General features: G+C 50.4%; 1 protein-coding gene across 4 annotated transcripts; it reads left to right on the top strand.

The window, feature by feature from the left end:
* The first annotated feature begins 710 nt into the window (after positions 1-710).
* Positions 711-15592, top strand: LOC122369576 (mitochondrial proton/calcium exchanger protein-like). 4 transcript variants are annotated; one of them, XM_043344418.1, is made up of 12 exons: positions 711-726; positions 5292-5452; positions 6819-7328; positions 7606-7749; positions 8601-8738; positions 9176-9379; positions 9845-9991; positions 10378-10482; positions 10859-11287; positions 12232-12428; positions 12869-13019; positions 14341-15592. In XM_043344418.1, exons 3-12 carry the CDS (start codon positions 6825-6827, stop codon positions 14548-14550), a joined length of 2229 nt encoding a protein of 742 aa, XP_043200353.1. In that variant the 5' UTR covers positions 711-726; positions 5292-5452; positions 6819-6824; the 3' UTR covers positions 14551-15592. The 4 variants fall into 4 exon arrangements, with proteins under 4 accessions (XP_043200353.1, XP_043200355.1, XP_043200351.1 ...); XM_043344420.1 differs by having other exon boundaries at positions 718-726; positions 5401-5452; XM_043344416.1 differs by lacking the exons at positions 711-726; positions 5292-5452 and adding an exon at positions 5096-5185.
* Positions 15593-15639: the final 47 nt, after the last annotated feature.

Below are 15639 nucleotides of genomic sequence, written 5' to 3'. Positions count from 1 at the left end.
AAGTTCCACGAAATCTTCATTTATGTTGATCCACCTTTCTTACAACTCAAACTGTCCACACGGATTGCCGAGACTCCAATCATCATTCAACAATCACCGCGCTGATCACAATTCACAACATTTCCGTTCGCGGCGTTCGCGGCCAATTCGCGGCTCACAAGTGACTTAGCACGGCACCATGCAGCAGAAAGCCGAAGCAGAGCTTCATATCACTCCGCCAGATGTCTCTATTTTCACTGAAATCAAATGCTGTGAAATAAACTTCGGTAACATCCATTATCCAGCAATTGTACAACTCAACTAATCTTTCACTTTTTTTAATGAAACCATCTCATTTTCTGGAATCATTGAACCAAAGCCATCTAAAGAACATGAATGAAGAAAGTAATAAGTCGACTTATCAAAACACAGAAAAGTAAAGTTGCTTCAAGATAGGTTATACTCTTTCTAGGTAAATATTAGGCGTTTTCTGGACTGAAATATTTATATAACCTCTAAATAGTGACAAATGCCTTCCTTTTATGAAAATGACTTTAAAAAATGCATCCAGTGCTTGCAACTTGCAAATATGACTTTCTTTTAGAATTTGCAGCGCTTTAGACTAACATTTTCCACTTTTCACGATGCGGCTGCGGCCAACATGACGCAAGCCGATATTTTGCTTGTGTGGTGTGATGTCAGCAAGTTGTGAGTTTATTGCAGTTGCAAGTTGCAGGATGACTCTGGGTTGGATTCTGATTGCTGGGCTTGGAGTCTAGCTACTCGTTTTCATTTTGGGTGTTTTCGAAATTTCCTCTGCCCTTATTAACATGCAAAGCTTTCAACTACATCAATTAGGATAGGCATATTCATTGGTATTAGTATATATAAGGTCCGAGTGGCGAACCGATTATGAAAAGCATACTATACGATGTATTTTGACCTCCTCATTTCATATCTGATAGTTATTCCTTCTGGAACCAAGTATCAAAGCACCTATGAAATACTTACAGTTACCGCAAATCGCTACCGCACTCCACACCAACTCCACACTAGCGCAATGTGCCGGGCAGCAATTACTTGCGCAAAGCTGGCCAAGGTCAAGTAAATCAAGGATGATATCTAACAGTTGCTATTCAACTGTGAATAATGACGTCATAATACTTCTCGCGGCGAAGCAGCGCAGTGCCGAAGGCAATGCCTTAGGAGAGATTACAGGCAAGAGTAAATCAAATATTTTTAGGTTAAGTGGTTATGTATCTTCAGGCCTTCGGCCTGAAGCCTGATGCATGACCACTTAACCTAAAAATATTTGATTTACTCTTGCCTGCAATCTATTCCTGCAAGTAACTTTTTCCTTATCCCCGGTAGGCAAACATCAGTAGGTTAGGTTAGGTTAGGTTAGGTTAGGTTAGGTTAGGTTAGGTTAGGTTAGGTTAGGTTAGGTTAGGTTAGGTTAGGTTAGGTTAGGTTAGGTGAGGTGAGGTGAGGTCAGGTCAGGTCAGGTCAGGTCAGGTCAGGTCAGGTCAGGTCAGGTCAGGTCAGGTCAGGTCAGGTCAGGTCAGGTCAGGTCAGGTCAGGTCAGGTCAGGTCAGGTCAGGTCAGGTCAGGTCAGGTCAGGTCAGGTCAGGTCAGGTCAGGTCAGGTCAGGTCAGGTCAGGTCAGGTCAGGTTAGATTCCTTTTTTTGTAATTATGACGTCACTTTCATCACACCATTCATATCGTTTTCTTTTTCCCCACCAAAAACCCCTGTTCCTAAAATTTCCCCTGAAATGGCAGCAATCCACATATGGCAGCGCTACAACGCCCACGTTTTTGGGCTCTGGTATTAACTGGATAATTCGCCAGCTGACGCCGTATGGTGGCGCTAGTGGAGCAGCACCATATGACGTCAGCAGAAAACACCGTGAGCAGCTATGAAATGGGAACGAGCACCACGGAAATATCGAAAGGTGATGGACATGTACTGACTTTGGTCATTCAAGTACCACCAACACCATACAAAAACCATATAATATTATCAAGACTGATTCTGGAATCGATTTGTTCGGGTATTTTAAACACACAAAAAATGTTTGTTACCGAATTCTGAAACAGTATAAGGATATTCTTGTTCCTTACTTTTGCCTTGTGGAGTACTTTTACTTGCTTTCTAGTGCGCCCATCACTATCTTGAAATCTGGATTGCAACGCTGTAGGAAAACTTTATTTCATTTGTCATTTCTTCCACTTTTGAGCAGTGATAATTTATTTGGGTTTATACATTCAATAATGAAGACGGCTCCTAACTTTTTAGGGATCTGCAGTGGCTCTGAGAGTAAAATCAGATATTTTCTAGAAACTTGAGGCCACTATTTTCTTATATGCTAGATAATATACAAATATTGACATGTAAAGAATGATACGGGTGTATAATTCTGCATAAATATCAATTCAAAGTATTTAAATTTTTCAAGAACCTTTTTAATTCTTCCATAATGACTTCTTTCAATACAAGCTGGAAGCAATTTCAATCAATAAAGCAGCACAAGGCAGTACATTGAGCTACAATGATCCATAACCAATCGGCACCTGCAATTTGATTGATCTTCGAGATGTACCCTGCCTGTTTCCTGACTTTCCCTTTTCGTTGTACTGGGTGAAGTGAATATTCTGTGAATATTCTTCTGACAGTCAGTTTTTAATCCTACATTATGTTGTCAATCAGATTTAATTGGTTCAAAAACCGTCGTAGTCCGTCTCATTCGCAGTCTACATCTCCACATGCGCACCCATACATGCTCAAAATTTTCACTACGTATGTACTATGTACCCTGCAGCGTATCCTGATGAAAAATGTTTTGTTGAAATCAGAGACACTTCCCAAGGTAGGCCATAGTACATGGCCATATATTTAAGTCAAAACAGATAAACAGATAAACACAATTCCAATCATCAAGTCAACCAGCATCGACAATCTGCACATAAGTTCTAAACCTATTGTAAGACTACTTTGTATTCAAACTTTGTATTGCAGAAGGGTGGAAGCTGCATGGAATTATGCGACAATTTCAGCGTGCATCCACGCTCGAAAGAGCAGGGTTAATTGTAACAATGTCAATACCATAATAACGTAATTGTAGGTGTTGTGATTCGGTTGTCTCTTGTCTGTGCTGGCCATTGCGCGGGCGGTCCAGCGGCGGAACTCGGCTTCGCCGCCGTGGCGCGCTGGCAGTTGCTTCTTCTTCTTCTTCTGCATCCCATTGCCAACCCGCTCAGGGGGGCGGCGGCGCAGGCGGGTCGAGCGGCGGCTCGGTCCGCCCAACATCCTCGATGAAGGTGACGACCTTCGTCGCCGGGCCGCCGAGGACGTCGACCAGGCGAGGGTCGACACCCCAGCGGCGGCGGCGGGCCGCCTCATAGGCCGGACAATCGGTCAGTAGGTGCGCCGCGCGGTCGGGCTCCCCGCACGCGGGGCATTCGTCGTCGGCTTCCGGGCCAATCTTGTGGAGCGTGTCACGGGTCAGCGGTGATGTGCCGGTCCTCAGCTGGGACAGCGTCACCGACCCCAGCGCGCCAGGGAGTCGTGGCCAGGCGTGGGGTCCGGGTGCGGGTGGGCAGCGGTTGCCCTCTGTCGCGACAGCTCCCGGACATGGCGCGTGACGGCGGCCCGCGCACTCGACAGGTCGATCGGTGCGCTGTCTTGGTCGCCCGCCGTGGCCTCGCCAGCCAGGAGGTCGGCGGTTTCGTTGCCGTCCAGCCCGGCATGGCCTGGCACCCACTGGAGCACCGTCTCGGTGCCGTTCTCGGTGAGGGTGCTCAGCACTCAGCAGCCTCCACACCTCGGCGGCCAGGGCCATGGTCTGGTTAGCTGGGCCGCGGCCAAGTAGTTGGAGCCCAGACCTTGAGTCGGTGAGGAGGCGGACCGACTTGGTCGATGCCAACTCCCCGTCCTCCAGGCCGGCCACAGCCGCGAACGCCTCGCGCATGGCGGTCAGTTCTGCTCTTAGGCTGGAGCAGACCGCCCCTGCAGGAGCGCGCACGGTCTCTTCTCTGTTGAGGTGGTGGAACTGGATCAGCGCCTGCGCCGCCCTGTTCCGTCCGCCGCGAGCCGAGCCGTCCGACCAGATAGTGACGTCCGGGTGCGGGAGCTCTGCAATGGCTCGCAGGGCAGCTTCCCTGCGGACTGCAGGCGGGTCCGACCGGCGGGTGGCCACGGGCAGGTCCACCCTGAAGGTGATGCCGCTGCGGTGGCCCAGCCATGGCGGGTCGCAGCTGTAGAACGCCGAACCTGTAACACAATAGAATTGCAATTGTAACAAAGACCTGCATGGTCAGCACACATCTGTCATCTGCAGTGACTGTCATCCCAAGTTGGTATGAATTGGCACAAAGTTGGGTCATGGTAGCACTAGCAGACGTAGCACAAGCTGTTGTGATATGCCATACCGTAGGACTAGGTCGTAGGTTGTAAATTTTAGGTTTAAGGCTGTAGGTTGTAGGTCAGGTTAGGTAAGGTTTGGTTAGAAAGACCCATTCTCGTGCATCGGGCAGCTTGTGCTACATCTACCTTACCAATACCCAATTTGGATTCCCAAAATTGATGGCAAACAGGCTTTTTGTATAACAAGTGTGGTTAATTGTTCTAATCCCCGCTGCAATGTGAGGGTAACTGCTTTTCTACAATCACAAAATTTGAATTCATATAGGTAGGTGTTTACATGTTCAGAAAATGATACAAAATATGACACGATTATAGCTGCAACTGGATAATGGATACCAACCTCAACTAAAAGTTTCTGCAGCCTTATAACCTAACAAATGACTAAATTGCCAAAATAAATCCCTTAGTACAATAGCTTGACTCTAAAAAATAACAGAAATTTTGCATGCAGACCCTCTGAAATGGAGGGTTTATGAAAAGTAACAAAAATAAACATTCACCAATATCAATATGTTGTTATAAATTTCATATGTAGCATAAGCGCCAATACTGCCTTCATTTACAATGTTGCTACTGTTTTCCACTCACAAACGCTGCCCTCCGTGGACAGCAGCAGCAGCAGTGAAACGTCACCCGTGGTGTGACATCATCACCCATGACGTAATGGAAATCCAGTTGTTACCAAGGCCCACGTTTTTCATTCGTCGCGTGTTAATGCCGCCGGGTGGTATTGTAGTGAAATGGGTTGGTGATTTGGTGTTTTTTCCACGTTTCCAGTACATGTAAGTATCATTTTTGGATTCAGGATGTCAAATAATGTAAGAATGTGAAAACTTTATCTTTTAACAGGCACTCGGACCTTATGTATACTTTTACCTATTCATTCAGGGTTTGGATTCTCGAAACAAGAGCATTCAATTTTGTCTACTTATGTGAGCATTTTTCGATATAAATTGTACCTGAAGGCTAAAGAGTGCACTGCTTACTATTGATATAGGTTCATAAAAGTGTGCATTTTCTTCCTTACAAGCAGCAACCTATTTAAAAAGGTAAGCTAACTGGCCATGCTTCAACAAATCATAACATTGACATTGATATAATATTTATCGGCTTTCTGTTCATTGATAAGTAAGTGGTACCCAGGTACCTGGTTGTTGAGATATTTTGCAGAGAGATTTATATATTTTCAAGCTTTTTTATTATTAATTTGTATTTAAGCTCACAATTACCCCACCTCAACCTGGCATAATCCACAACTTGAACTGGTTTCAGTTGTGCTGGAAGTACCTACTGCTTTTTACTTGATATTGGTTGACTGTCTGAATAATAAAAACATTTGTTTTACCTTAGAAGTAAGGATTCATAATATGATTAGACAAATCTACTGTGTTTCTGCTGTTTGCTTTGCTGCCATACTGTCTCCTTGCCATTCTCCTGCTTATCTGCTGTTTTGTTAGTTCTGTTCTAGATAGACAATAGAAATGCATTATTGCTGGACATTGCACAGAGGTGAAATATAAGCATAGTTAATGAGCAAACAAAGGGATGAGTAGTCAAAAATAAAAATTGATGGCTCGTTGCAGGGTTTATTGTGATAGTGTTACATAAGATTTGGTATTTTTTTTGGTGGAAATAAAGCTCTTTTTATAAGATGTCTAACCTGACCAAATGTCTTATGTTTTGTGACACTTCAAATGTTGAGCATTCTATGAAGCTGAAAAAGTGGTTGTGTGATGGCAAAAAGTAGATACATATGATCACTGTCAACTGTGCACAGTGTGCAGCTCACCTATTCTACAGTGTGTGCTGCCAAGGTAGATGGATATTGGATAATCAAATTGGATAACAGTGGATATCAAATCATATCTGGCAGTGGTTGACCACTGGTTGCATATATTTTGCAATGTGCATTATGTAATGATAGTTATTGGTGTGGGTGATCAACATTAGTAACTAGGCTGCTAGCACCACAAAGCCCAATATTCAAAGGTAGGAATTATCAGGAGTTTCTTGAAAAAAAAAAATTCTAGTTACTGCACTTAAAAAAATATATATACAAAGTCTGGCATTCTGTATGTGGATGAAGGCTGAAGCTCCTGCTGGCATTCTGCAACATGTTGCTGACATTTGGTGGCTAGTATTATCCACAATGACATTCAAGACCAGGAATAAGCTAGGTTAGGTGGTTTGTGTGGCTATTCTGTATGGTTTTACCTGTGCTAGGCACTGTTTAGGCAATGCCTACCTATGACCTGTCATAATGCTTAGTGACTGGCCTATGGTGGTCTGTGGTGGAATGGATGAAGGGAGCGATGTTTTCATGTGGCTGTCCTAATTGCACTCATTTATCAGTGGCTGATACTGTAGTACAGCCCTGAAGTCACTGTACTAACGCTCAGTGCCGTTGTTCGTCAGGCGGCCATGTCGGCCCGGTGGGTGGCGGTGTGCCGTGCCGGGGCGGCCGGCCGCGGCCTGCTGCTGTACCCGGCCGTGCGCCGGCGGCGGCCCGCCGACCTGGTGCTGCTGCTGGCGCCCACCAGCTCCGGCTACCGGCCGCTGCACCTGGGCCGGCCGCGGCTCGACAAGGAGCTGCACCGGCCCTCCTCCAAGGTGGAGGAGTCGGTCGAGTCGCTGCGCAGCCAGCTGAAGGACTCGTCCGAGCCTCCGCCGGGGCCCCCGCCGCCTCGCGAACCGCCGTCCCAGGAGCGCGTGCCGTCTGTGATCGTACAGGAGCCCACCCCCGAGAAGCGGCTGGCAGTGGAGCCCAAAGAGCCGCCGCGCAGGACGCTCTGGATCCGGTTCGTCGATGAGGTGAAGCACTACTACCACGGCTTTAAGCTGCTATTCATCAATATAAACATCTCGAGAAGGCTCATTTGGCGGGTACTGAACGGAGAGAGCTTGTCCCGACGAGAAAATCGACAGGTGAGCATTCTCTCTTTCATTCTGCCTTTTCTCGCTGTTTTGCTTTTTATTATCCCTCTTCTCTCACTTCTCAGCTCCTGTCTGTCATTTCTCTTATCCTTTTTCTATTGTTTTCTCTTCCCTCTCCCACTCTCTCACTTCCCCTCCCTTCCTTAGTCCTCTTTCACTCCTAACTTTTCATTAATGCGTAATCCAAAAATGTATCCCCAGCTCCAAAATGTCCACTCCGAGTAAGTTCCGTAATACACATAATCACGCATTTTCGCGTCTTTTTCAGCTGGTGCGCACTGTCGGCGATCTCTTCCGGGTACTGCCCTTTTCCGTCTTCATCATCATCCCGTTCATGGAGCTGCTGCTGCCAGTCTTCATCAAGTTGTTCCCCAACATGCTGCCGTCCACCTTCCAGACAGCCAACGCCGAGGTGGGTAGCAACTTGGGTAACAATGGCTCGGTCTGAGCAGACGGTATGTGGTGGGCCCTTTGTATAGGGTGAATGGGTGCTTGCCTCACCACTCCTCTCCCTGCCTTCTCTCGCCGATCACGTGATGTGTAGGTCCCGTGCCGGCCGCCGGCCCAGTGCGGCGCCAACCAGCTGACGAATTTCGAGGAACCGCCCGCCGCTCTAGCGGACGTCACCATACTACCGTTACCCCTCCCCCGCCCTCGCCCGCTGGGTATGCACGAACTGGCGACTGCCAGTCTTGTCCGGTGTGCCGGTCTGATTTGCACCTTCGTGTTGGACCATGTTGCGTCACCATTATTATGACGTCACGTATCTCGGAATAGAGGAGCGCCGCTGTTGCCGCCCGGCGCTAACGGCACGATTCGCGGAACAGGGGGAAGTGGGGAGGGGGAGGAGAGCGTTCGGATCTGCGCGCGTATACAACAGCTGAGAGATGAGCACGCAGAGAGCACAAACACGATAATGATAATAAAACAGCGAAACAAGTGATAGTTCATCGTGAAGTGGCCTACTCGTAAACGGTGGACATCGGACTCATCTATAGGCAGCCTAATTTCGTTTTCCATTCTGGTTGCCTACCAAGCCGTTAGCGCTATTTTTAGAGTTTGATGACATTCATGCATGGAGTGATTTCATTAGTTGCACTGCTCAAGATCACTTAGCGAATAAGTAATGAAACAAATAACGTGATAATTATATCGTAGGCTGCGTATTCGCAGTAACGGAAAACTTTCGTCCATACCTGCAGCACAGTTCGGAGAGTTCAGAGACGCAGATTATGATAGATTGGGCTAATCTATACCTTTCAGGACGCCAAGATGAAGCAAGTGCTGAAGGTGAAGCTGGAGACGGCCAAGTTCCTTCAGAAGACGCTGGATTCGATGGCGCTGAAGGGCAAGGGTCACTACTCCGACTCGGCCAGAGAGTTCGCAGACTTCTTCAAAGAGGTGAGACCTAGTTCATAGAACGCATGCCCATGAGTGAATTGCGGAGTAATATTAATCTCATATGTGGGAAAGTTACTCGAACTTTTCGTTTATTCTTGCAAATATTTGATATAATTATATTAATTTTACTTTCGTGAAGAAATAAAATATACGATTACGCAGGCCTGTCCTGTTTCTCGCCATCGATGGATGATATTGATGTCAGTGGGTCGCTTGGCAGGGATACGTCAGTGTGGTGGTGGGTAGGTGTAATGCTTTTCACGACACTTGTTGCCAGGAAGTGACCATCGTAGTGCGTACCTGCAAGACGTTGCAACCACCAACTGTCCCTCGTTGTACTTTGGCCGCAGTTAAGCTCGATGCCGTCCTCCCTCTTATGCCTGTCTCGTTCCTGTCCCCGTCGTCTAACTCCTCATGCCCCCCTCATCTGCCGTCAGATCCGGACATCGGGCGAGCAGGCCTCCAACGAGCAGATCCTCAAGTTCTCGAAGCTGTTCGAGGACGAGGTGACCCTGGATTCGCTGGACCGGCCGCAGCTGGCGGCTCTCTGTCGGGTGCTCGAGGTGCCGCCGTTCGGCACCAACAACTTCCTCCGCTTCCTCATACAGATGAAACTGCGAGGACTGAAGGCTGACGACCGGGTATGGAGGCTGGGCGAGATTACGGCGTGGAGGTCGCGCCACGCGCGGTACGCCACTTAATATTGTATTTGTATCTGGATTTGAAATTGCTATGGTCGAAGAACCGTTGTTGGAGCCTCGTAAATGTTTTCTTACAGCCTCAAATGAAATACGACTTTTCAAGTTGATTGTCGCCTTTATGTGGATTTTAATGTAGCTGTGCTAATTTTGTTTTGTTTTTGTTTTTAATCGATCTTTTCCGGCATATCATCCAGTTAGGTTCGACGGATAGACACTTGCCAATGTCCATTCCCTTTCCAGATCAGCCAGCGAGAGTTGATAAACATTGACACCCCTCCGCTTCCCCCGTTTATTCAGCGGTAGGCGGTCGACACTGACTTCCTAATTCCCACCCATTGTTCTTTTCCAGATTATCCAGCGGGAATCGGTCGACACCGTGACACAGATTATCCCTCTTCTCCCCAGATAATCCAGCGGGAGTCGGTCGACACGCTGACCGTAGAGGAGCTGCAGGCGGCCTGTCGCGCCCGCGGTATGCGCGCCTACGGAGTCTCCGAGCAGCGGCTGCGCTCTCAGCTCTCACAGTGGCTCGACCTCAGCCTCAACGAGAAGGTACGGTGGGTTCTGCCAGCTTCCCCCAACCTTTGCCCCGCTCCTTCGTAGCATGTTGGACCTCCGTCTGGACCTGCCAACGGACTGTTAGCTGGGGTCGTGTTTTGGTGAACGTCTCAGGCAGTGTGTTCGTTCGATTTCTTTCTGCTGGGAAGTTTTAACTAGTGATGGTCGTGATGCTCTAACTAACTCGTGACCAGCTGGCAATGGGACATTCAGCTCAAAAATCAAGATATTGCTGTAATCTACGTAAATTGTTCATTAACAACCTTCAGTCGTCGAGTGAGTGCCGGGCACATCTTTAGCACCCATCACCTGCAGCTGTTGTGGAACTCTGCCATCTATCAGCTATCTGTCTGTGTCTGACGACGTCCGATCGTTCCCAGGTGCCGCCGTCACTGCTGCTGTTATCCCGAGCACTGTACCTGCCGGAGAACCTGCCTACCAGTGACCAGCTGAAGGTCACCATCTCCAGACTGCCCGACGCCGTGGTACGTACCGCTACCGCCCTCCGGGGACCTGGCACTGACGGAAAGAGGGGATGCGTGTGGCTGATGGGTTTGGTGGTGTGGTGCTGATCTTGACACAGTGGTAGCTGTTCACTGAATATAACGAAGGCTTCTATCGTTGGCGTTGTTTTAGCGGTCTCGTATCAAAAGTCTTAAAATTGCCAAATGTCCGAATCAATTTACCAAACTGAATGATGTTCTGTCCACGAATTTACATTCACATTTGTTTTTGTTATACACTTTTTGCCGATAAATTCTCATGGGAGTAGCAGGTGGTGGTTAGTGATAACGAGCTCGTCTGGTCAGGTGTTGCGTGGTGACTTTGTTTCCTGTCACTGATCGTGTCTCCCGCCCCCAGGGTACGGCGACCCGCGCCGCCATCGGCGACAGAGAGGGTCGCGTCGACTTCAAGACGCGCGTCGACGTCGTCAAGGACGAGGAGCGCAAGATCCTGGAGGAGCGCGCCGAGGCGCGCGCGCTGGCCGAGGCGGCCGCGCAGGAGCGGCTCCAGGCTGAGCAGGCGGCGCAGGAGCGTCTGCAGGCGGAGGCGGCGGCGGCGGCGGCGGCGGCGGATACGGCAGAGCCGGTGCGGGACGCGCCCTCCACCACGCTGGTGGACCGCGCCGCGCCGGTGGTCGACAGCGCGCCGGCGGAGAGCGAGCTCACCTCCAAGGACGTCTCCGAGCTGGAGGGCGCGCTGGAGACCCTGGCAGCCACCCGGCGACGGCCGCTGCTCGAACAGGAGGAGCTCGAGGACATCAAGGAGGAGATGGCAGACTATCAGGAGGTAAGTGCGCTCTACGGGCTTCGGACTTTCTGGAAAGAGATGCGGTATTATGGGATGCTCCCCGGATTGCAGGGAGCAGTGGGATGTGGTGGAACAGAAGGGCTTCCGGCCGTTACAGCAGCTTGCTAAGGCAGTTTCACGGATCGTGCTGGGAGATTGGCTTGTGAAACCACGTAGCCGATTATTCCATTTTGGTTGGGAAGAAACAAAGGAAGATAGAATCAGGGGAGAATCGAGGCTTGTTGGTTTCAGGTTTCGTAAGGTCCCAACATTAGTGCTGTCTGCTATTGCGATTAGGCCGCCGTCCACTGCGACGGATTCCGTCCGGAGTCCGTCCGGAATGTCGCCGCACGCTGGCCGCATCCGGTCCGGATGCGGTCCGGATGCGGTCCGGATGCGGAGAGCTAACAAATGTTTCCTATCACTTATTACCAAATAAAATATTGCAAGTAACCAGCAGCGAATACTCTTGCCATTCTAAGGAAATAATTTTTACTTACTTCATGATGATCGAGTTCCAATTCTTCGTACAATTCACAATGTTTGCCTCCGATACGGCCCCAAACCACGTCTGTTCCGGACGTTCCGGATGCGTTTTCCGCAGAAAAGTTCAACGCGTCGGACATCACTCTTCCGTCTCCGTAGCAACCGCATCCGAAACGCATGCGGAGAGCTGACGGAAAATCAACAGCTGATTACCGTTCGGATGCGGTCCGGACGGAGCGTACACGATTTCCGTACGGACCGGATGCGCCCATAGGGCTCTGTGTTAAATTCCGTACGGACCGCACGCGTTCCGCACAGTGGACGGCGGTTACTATTTTGGCAGCTCGTGCTAGTGTGTGTTAGCTAATTAGCTATCCCATCGTTCGTCTGCCGCTACTGATAGTTCCTACCGCTGCTCCGTTGTATTTCTAACCCATATTGCCTACATCCCATCTCAGGATCTGCAAGATCTGCGCGACATCATGCACAAGGCTGGCAAGGACATGACCGACCTGAAGGAGACTCGCGCCGCGCGCGGTCTCCAGTACAGCGTCAATCGCATGATCCGCTCGCTGGACAAGATGGTCGACAAGCTGCAGGCCAAAGAGAAGAAGCTGCAGGTGGCGCAGGCCAACAGCTTCGACGCCAAGCGCAGGTCGGTGCCGCTGCTCGGTCGGTCTGTGGCTTTATATTCTGCCTTGTGGTGGGAGTCTGTTCAATTGCTGGTGTAATTATCAGAGTTTGCCTGACCTCCGTCCGGCTGCTTCTGTGTTACGTTCCGGGGCTGGTTGGTGATCGCGAACTTAGTTCTTACAAGCAGATTCCGTAGGCAGCTGAGGTAAGAAGGAACAAACTTATGGAGACATTAACATGTTTCTTGGTATGCGGTCTGTGATGGAGCTAACTAGGAAGTGTAGGAACGTTTCTGCTTACTTTGTGTGTCAATGGTAGAAGCCATCTGAAAGTGTTTAGCTGCTCATAGTGGAAACCTTACTTTCCTTTGTGTCTGTTATGTAAGCCGTCCCTTTCGCCTCTTCTCACTCCGGTCCGACCAGTAGTTGCTATATTCGTAACACGTATGTCTACGTTCTGCAGTGACGAGGAGGTGGGAATTCAGGAGCTGATCCAGACTCTACAGCACATCCAGTCAGTACCCGACAAGACCAAGCTGAACACGATGGCGCACGTGCTCTCCAAGATGGACGACAATCAGGACGGCTCGATACGCGTCGAGGATGTGTATGATGTGAGTATGATGTCCGGGGAGGGTGGGGGTGAACGGGTGATGTGTGTCTTGTGACCGGTGCTTGGACATATTCTGATCTTTTCGTGGTCTGATATTGAAATCCCGCAAGGGGCACGGACAGCGGACTTACTTTGCATCGGTTAGCGCTGGCGCTACTGCTGACTGCTAGGCACTACTGGATCACCATTGTTGCTTAGGAATTCAAACTTTCCTTATCATCGTGAATTTGTGAATGCCCTTGTCGAAGTGATCGTTTCCTCCTGGTAAGGCATATACTGTCGAAGCATATTTGCTGGGCGACGTCATCAGCTTTTCAACCTTCTCTGAACACTGCGGTCTACTCCGTGATTGTCGCTAGATGCCTGAGACGAGGACGAGACTAGCCGGCAGTTTTGGCCGTTTTACTCGGTCGGTGGCCATCCGACTCGCCAGCCGATGCCAGTGTGACTGTGCTAGGTGATGGTCAGTGGCGCCATCTGGTGACGCCGCCGCTCGTGGCCGTCGGCAGATCTGCCCAGTTTCGGCGTAACACACAGGTCCGCTGTCAGTGTAATAGATGTCGATGATCTATGACGGTGACGCGGACACTCGCGACCGTCGACAGATCTGCCCGGTGTCGATGCAGCGTCTCCGTGAACAGCTGCTCGATTCGTACGGTCTCGGCTACCGGGATACCTGGCGAGAGGTAGCGTCCGGCCGGCCGGTCACCGTGACTCCTGTGTTCTCTCGTATCCATGACGTGGCTCACAGGACCGTTCACAGGCCAAGGGACGCTCCGCTCCGTGAAGGGACCGGGCGGAGATTACCTCCTTCGTAGTTGTGAACTGCGGTGGTTTGAAAGTTTACTGACACTGGTGATGGAACGATTTCATGTGACTTTTGAATGGTTGATTTCGGTTGATCTACGTTCTACGTTTACTGAGTCTCCCAGTTCGTTTTATCCCGTTTATAGTTGCTGAATCGTCGCTGTCCGTCTGGTTCAAAGGTGCTGCCAAGTCAGAAACCCGCTCTGCTCATTCTAGAGTTTACACTAAAACTACGGTGGTGTTTTTACTTTTTAGTTCGTTTTGCGCACGGCTTTTGCACGGGTTGCCTCCTCATTGTTATAGTTTATGACACGCTGTGCACGATTATACCGCATTGAAGTCCGTCACATGCCCCACGATTGTGATGGTGCAATTATCCACCGTTTGAGTCCGACGGTCCTCCCATCTGCCGACTCTCGCACTCGCACACTAGTCCACCCCCGATATCGCCAGCGCCGCCCGACACCGACTGTTGCCCTCCGTCTCTGACCGTCCTCCCTCCCCCACTACCACAGGTGCTCGAGCTAATGGGACAAGAGAACCTAAAGCTGAGCAGCAAACAGATGGAGGAGATTATCGAACTGCTCGACCGAGAGAAGGTGCTCGACCTGGAGCGCCGAATCGAGAAGGCCCTGCAGAAGGAGGCGGAGGACATTGCCGCTGCCGCTGCTGCCGAGGCTGCCGCCGCGCTCGAGAAAGAGAAACAGGAAGAGCAGAAGCAATAGCGCTGTGCTGGGAGCATCTAGGAAGAATGGGGACGGGACGGGAGGGAGGGTAGGAGTCAATGAGATTGTATGCGGGGATAGAAAAGCGGCATTTGTCGCTGACGAGTAGCGCACATTGTTGAATCCGTACTTGGAGAGATATGAATTGTTTAGTGGATGGTCGGCTACCATTTTAGGTTCAAATGCGTTGATACATGTCGACTTTTTGGACCCGGTATTGCCTGAATCGGCCTGTCTCGGCTGTGTTGGTCTGGCCATCGTCCTGTTTGCCTGTGAGGGCACCGGTGGGGTTGCGGGCTGCGGACAATCCTGTCAGCCGCGCGTGCAATGGTCTCGGCGGGCGGCTGGTCCGACCGTCGTACTGGGGTCGGTGGGGAAGAGGGAATGGAGCGATAGAGATACTGACTCCATACGGCGGGGGGTGGGCGGCGAAGGCCGGCCCGGTTGTTACGTGGTTCTGGTACCGAACGTCAAGTGATGAATGCGCGATGAGAACTTGTTGCGGTGCCGCGGAGGCATCTACATAGATAGCTCGGCGAATTAGGAAAGCTGGAGTCGCCTTCGCTGGTAGGGGCCTGTAGTCGTGCGCGTCCGCTAAGTTATGTTTATTTAACCGTCTTGTCTACCGCAGTACTGATTATGTGCGCCAGTTTGAGTTGAAGGGCGTGCGGGCGTGGCCGGGCGGGCGGCGCTCCGCATCACGGCATCAGATGAGGGTATTGCACCTACCTCGTGACCGCCGGCGGGACGTCAATGCCGGCCTCCCAGACCACGGCTCCGGCCGCGGCAGTGATTCCACCCCCGGCCCTGCGAACCGCGGCCGACCCGCCGCTAGAAACTCCTCCGCCTTTGGTACGCTTGTTCACGTTTGTCGCCAAAGTCCGAGAGTTTCCTTGTTGCTGTGTATGTCGCCGAGGCTCTGGTGAATCGGTAGCCTTCTTCGGTGGCCGACCGCCGCCGTCCGCGGCGCTAACTCGTCGACCCATGTCTCGCAGACTGACTGGATACCAGGGAAAATACAAAGACTGCGAGATAAACAGCATATGGACTTTTGATATGCATTTCAGATGGAACAGACGGCACTAAGGC

This window comes from Amphibalanus amphitrite, unplaced genomic scaffold (genome assembly GCF_019059575.1).
Source record: "Amphibalanus amphitrite isolate SeventyFive unplaced genomic scaffold, NRLGWU_Aamphi_draft 001050F_arrow, whole genome shotgun sequence".
Lineage (NCBI taxonomy): Eukaryota > Metazoa > Arthropoda > Thecostraca > Balanomorpha > Balanidae > Amphibalanus > Amphibalanus amphitrite.
Note: the sequence above shows the minus strand (reverse complement) of the source record. Positions and strands in the feature narration are given on the sequence as shown.

Bases quoted from the DNA above. Each gene is read 5' to 3' on its own strand.
- LOC122369576 (XM_043344418.1), top strand. From the start codon at position 6,825: ATGTCGGCCCGGTGGGTGGCGGTGTGCCGTGCCGGGGCGGCCGGCCGC. The intron at 7,329-7,605 runs GTGAGCATTCTC...CGTCTTTTTCAG, and splicing joins CCCGACGAGAAAATCGACAG to CTGGTGCGCACTGTCGGCGA. The intron at 8,739-9,175 runs GTGAGACCTAGT...ATCTGCCGTCAG, and splicing joins TCGCAGACTTCTTCAAAGAG to ATCCGGACATCGGGCGAGCA.